This window comes from Neolamprologus multifasciatus, chromosome 1 (assembly GCF_963576455.1).
Source record: "Neolamprologus multifasciatus chromosome 1, fNeoMul1.2, whole genome shotgun sequence".
NCBI lineage: Eukaryota > Metazoa > Chordata > Actinopteri > Cichliformes > Cichlidae > Neolamprologus > Neolamprologus multifasciatus.
Window position 1 is genome coordinate 22452326 of NC_140439.1, and position 3384 is coordinate 22455709.

A 3384-nucleotide genomic window follows, 5' to 3' on the forward strand; every position below is an offset into this window, starting at 1 on the left:
AAACCACATTCTTTAACTTGTAAATGTTAATAACCAGCTTGGACTGTGGTTGCTTTCCTTCAGTCTGATTAATGCTGACTTCTGCTGTGCTGGATCTCTGATTGCCTACGGGGCTCTCCTGGGGAAAGTAAGCCCTGTCCAGACGATGGTTCTCACCTTATTTGGTGTCACACTTTTTGCTGTGGAGGAATACATCATCCTTGACCTCCTTCATGTGAGTCTCGGCAGCCACATTAAAAATTTGAACTTTCCTTCAGAGTTTAAAAATTGTATTGTGGGGATTTGCAGTTCTGTTTTTCTACACATTTAAAAAAGCGTAATTATTTTCACAGTGCAGAGATGCTGGTGGCTCCATGGTCATTCACACCTTTGGAGGGTACTATGGTTTGGCCATCTCCTGGGTGCTGTACCGACCAAACCTGAACTTAAGTAAACGTCTCCATGGGTCTATCTACCACTCTGATCTGTTTGCTATGATTGGTGAGTGAATGGAAAATTACATAGTTTGCCAAACTATGTATTTTGTTTAACCCACCTAACATGTGTCCTTGGCTTTCTTACACCTTGCAGGTACACTGTTCCTGTGGATGTTCTGGCCCAGTTTTAACTCGGCCATCACAAACCACGGTGCTGGACAGCATAGAACAGTCATCAACACTTACCTTTCCCTCGCTTCCTGTGTTCTTACCACTTTTGCCATCTCCAGTATGGGTCAAAAGAAAGGAAAATTGGACATGGTATGGCACACAAAGGGAAATGATACAGAAGCTCATGAAATCGACTTATTTATGAACGCTAATGTTCCACTTTTACCTGACAGGTACATATCCAGAATGCCTCTCTGGCTGCTGGGGTTGCAATGGGGACATCAGCAGAGTTTATGATCACTCCTTACGGTTCAATCATTGTGGGTTTCTGCTGTGGTATCATCTCCACCTTTGGGTACTTATATGTCACGGTGAGTGATGCCATTCTTTAACCCCCTAGCTTCTGTTCTGAGGGATTTTTGTGTTGTGGTGTTATCATAGGAAAAACAAAGAAAGAAGCAGTGACATGCAAAAACTGCTGTGCGGAAATCAGGAGTATGATAAGAACAATGAGGAATAATTTTAAGAGCAGTCACTGCATGGTTTTAATATTAAGTATAGGATGAATACGTTACAATAAATGGAAGCAAGGTGTGGTGACTGTGAAATTGATTCCATCCAATTGCAAGTGTGCGAGGGTATTTAAATGGAAGACAACTGAAGGGACAAATTGATGAATAAAAGATCACTGACACAGGCAATTAGTAAAAAAAAAAAAAAAAAAAAAAAAGCTAATTAGTTGTGACTTTATTTTTCTCAGCCCTTTTTGGAGAAAAGGCTCAAGCTCCAGGATACATGTGGCATCCACAACTTGCATGCCGTGCCAGGGATGCTCGGTGGCTTCGTAGGTGCCATAGTTGCTGCAGCAGCTACTGAAGACATTTATGGCAAAGAAGGGTGAGTGACAAACGCTAATACACATAAAACTTGGAATTCAAAAACTGACCAGACCTGTTTACTGACTACTTCTAGGGATCCTCACGCCCAGTTATTCGGCCTCCTTTTTTGAAAGACTCGCATTAACTATGCAGTGACATTTGAACTTTCTACTTCAGTTATGATTAGTGCTGTCAGCGTTAATCTCACTAAAATGACGTTAACAGAGAGTTGCTGCGTTAATATGGTTATTTTTTAGCGAGATTAACGCTGACAGCACAAGTTGTGATGTGCTGAAAATGCACCGAAATTCAAGAGTTGTTGTTTGTTGTTTTTTTTCCTGTGCAGGCTGGTCGAGACATTTGGCTTGTCTGGCAAGTTTCAAAACAGGACTATGTCAACGCAGGGAGCCTACCAGGCTGCTGGCACATGTGTAGCAATTGCATTTGGACTGGTTGGAGGAGTCTGTGTTGGTGAGTTTTATAACATCATTTTTGCTTTCACTTGGAAAGATTTATTTATTTTTTAAAGAACTCCATGAAGTATTTAAAAACAACATTTATGCAGAATTTTAAGAAAACTAGATAAAATGAAAATCAGGAAAAGTGTGACTATTTTTGAGACACCCTTTCTTTTTTAAATTTACAGTGAACAGTGCTATGATAGGCAAGGATAATGTAAGTAACAAATCTTAATGATATAATATTCTCTTTTTAAAGGTTTCATCCTGAGGTTTCCCCTCTGGGGAGATGCTGCTGATGACTTTTGCTTTGATGATGAAGCGTACTGGGAGGTGAGACTGCGCTAGATGGTGTTCTTGCCCTTTGACTATGCAGGCCTTAAATACTGGTTCATTTTGGTTCGCTTTCTGATTTCATCTTTTGGTTCCAGCTTCCTGAGGATGAAGAGACAATCCCTCCTGTTTTGGAATACAACAACCATATGATAAACAAGCACCAAGACACGTAAGCTCAGAAACTTTAACTGTCCTCCTTACTTAACACTTCGTCCTCCTCATGAAATTCTTGTTAACTCATTTTCCTCTTTTCTTTCACAGACATGAGTCACAATTTTCTCTGGAGGAAAGTTAGAGACTTGCAGCAGGAGTCCAGTCCCCTTTATATCCTCATGAACTTTATGCAGCTGACGAACATGAACTGATGAAGGAGCTTTGGAAAATAAGCCACAGGAAAATGTTTTAATATACAAGTATTGTTTTGCACAATTTATGTCTCATATAGTTGTCTGTTAGAAGCTTTAAGTTAAAACAACATAAAATAATCAGTAAATGTCCAATTCAACAAAATATTATTTGGAATCAAGGTTTATAAAGCTGCTGGAGCTTCAAACTGTTCTCAAAATGTTGATTTTTACCTTCACTTTGGAAGCAACATATATCATTCTGACTTCAGAATGCCAAGTACATGTAAAAGATAATCTGTCTATAAGCTAATTATGCACTGAGGAATATTATTGTGCAGCCAAAACTGTAATAACAAAGACAAATTGTGTATTGTTATTAGTTGAATTATTTCTATAAAATTATTTATAGCTTTTTAACTCTAGGCCGCTATGTACATATAGTTCAACAATTAGTTTGCTGCATAAATTGCATATTGCCTCTTCAGAAGTTTTAATTATAGTAACTATGATACAACCTCTAGCAATTTGGTTGCTGTTGAATGTTACCTCCAATAAAGAATGTAAGATTGTATGTAAGAACTTGCTTGATTTACTTCTGGCATAATATGGATTCAGTTTATTGGATAAACTGATGCGGTAAGGGAATCAATGCTAATATAACATTTGTGTGATGAATGAAACATGATTGTTGTTATTTTTAGTTTGTGAGAAATGTTCTAGATCTTGAAGACTCATCTGCTTGATCGTTTTACAGGATTTCAACTCCTCCACTAAATGT

At 38.3% G+C, this 3384-nt stretch overlaps 1 protein-coding gene across 1 annotated transcript in view; it reads left to right on the forward strand.

The window, feature by feature from the left end:
- rhcga (Rh family, C glycoprotein a) overlaps positions 1 to 3177 on the forward strand; it is a 4405-nt gene extending 1228 nt beyond the window's left edge. Inside the window, exons 3-11 of the mRNA XM_085162364.1 lie at positions 64 to 214; positions 333 to 480; positions 571 to 737; positions 821 to 958; positions 1348 to 1484; positions 1812 to 1936; positions 2183 to 2256; positions 2355 to 2428; positions 2521 to 3177. Of these exons, the coding sequence (XP_085018490.1) occupies positions 64 to 214; positions 333 to 480; positions 571 to 737; positions 821 to 958; positions 1348 to 1484; positions 1812 to 1936; positions 2183 to 2256; positions 2355 to 2428; positions 2521 to 2554 (1048 nt within the window). The 3' untranslated portion in view covers positions 2555 to 3177. The remainder of the gene's footprint in view (positions 1 to 63; positions 215 to 332; positions 481 to 570; positions 738 to 820; positions 959 to 1347; positions 1485 to 1811; positions 1937 to 2182; positions 2257 to 2354; positions 2429 to 2520) is intronic.
- The last annotated feature ends 207 nt before the right edge of the window (positions 3178 to 3384 follow it).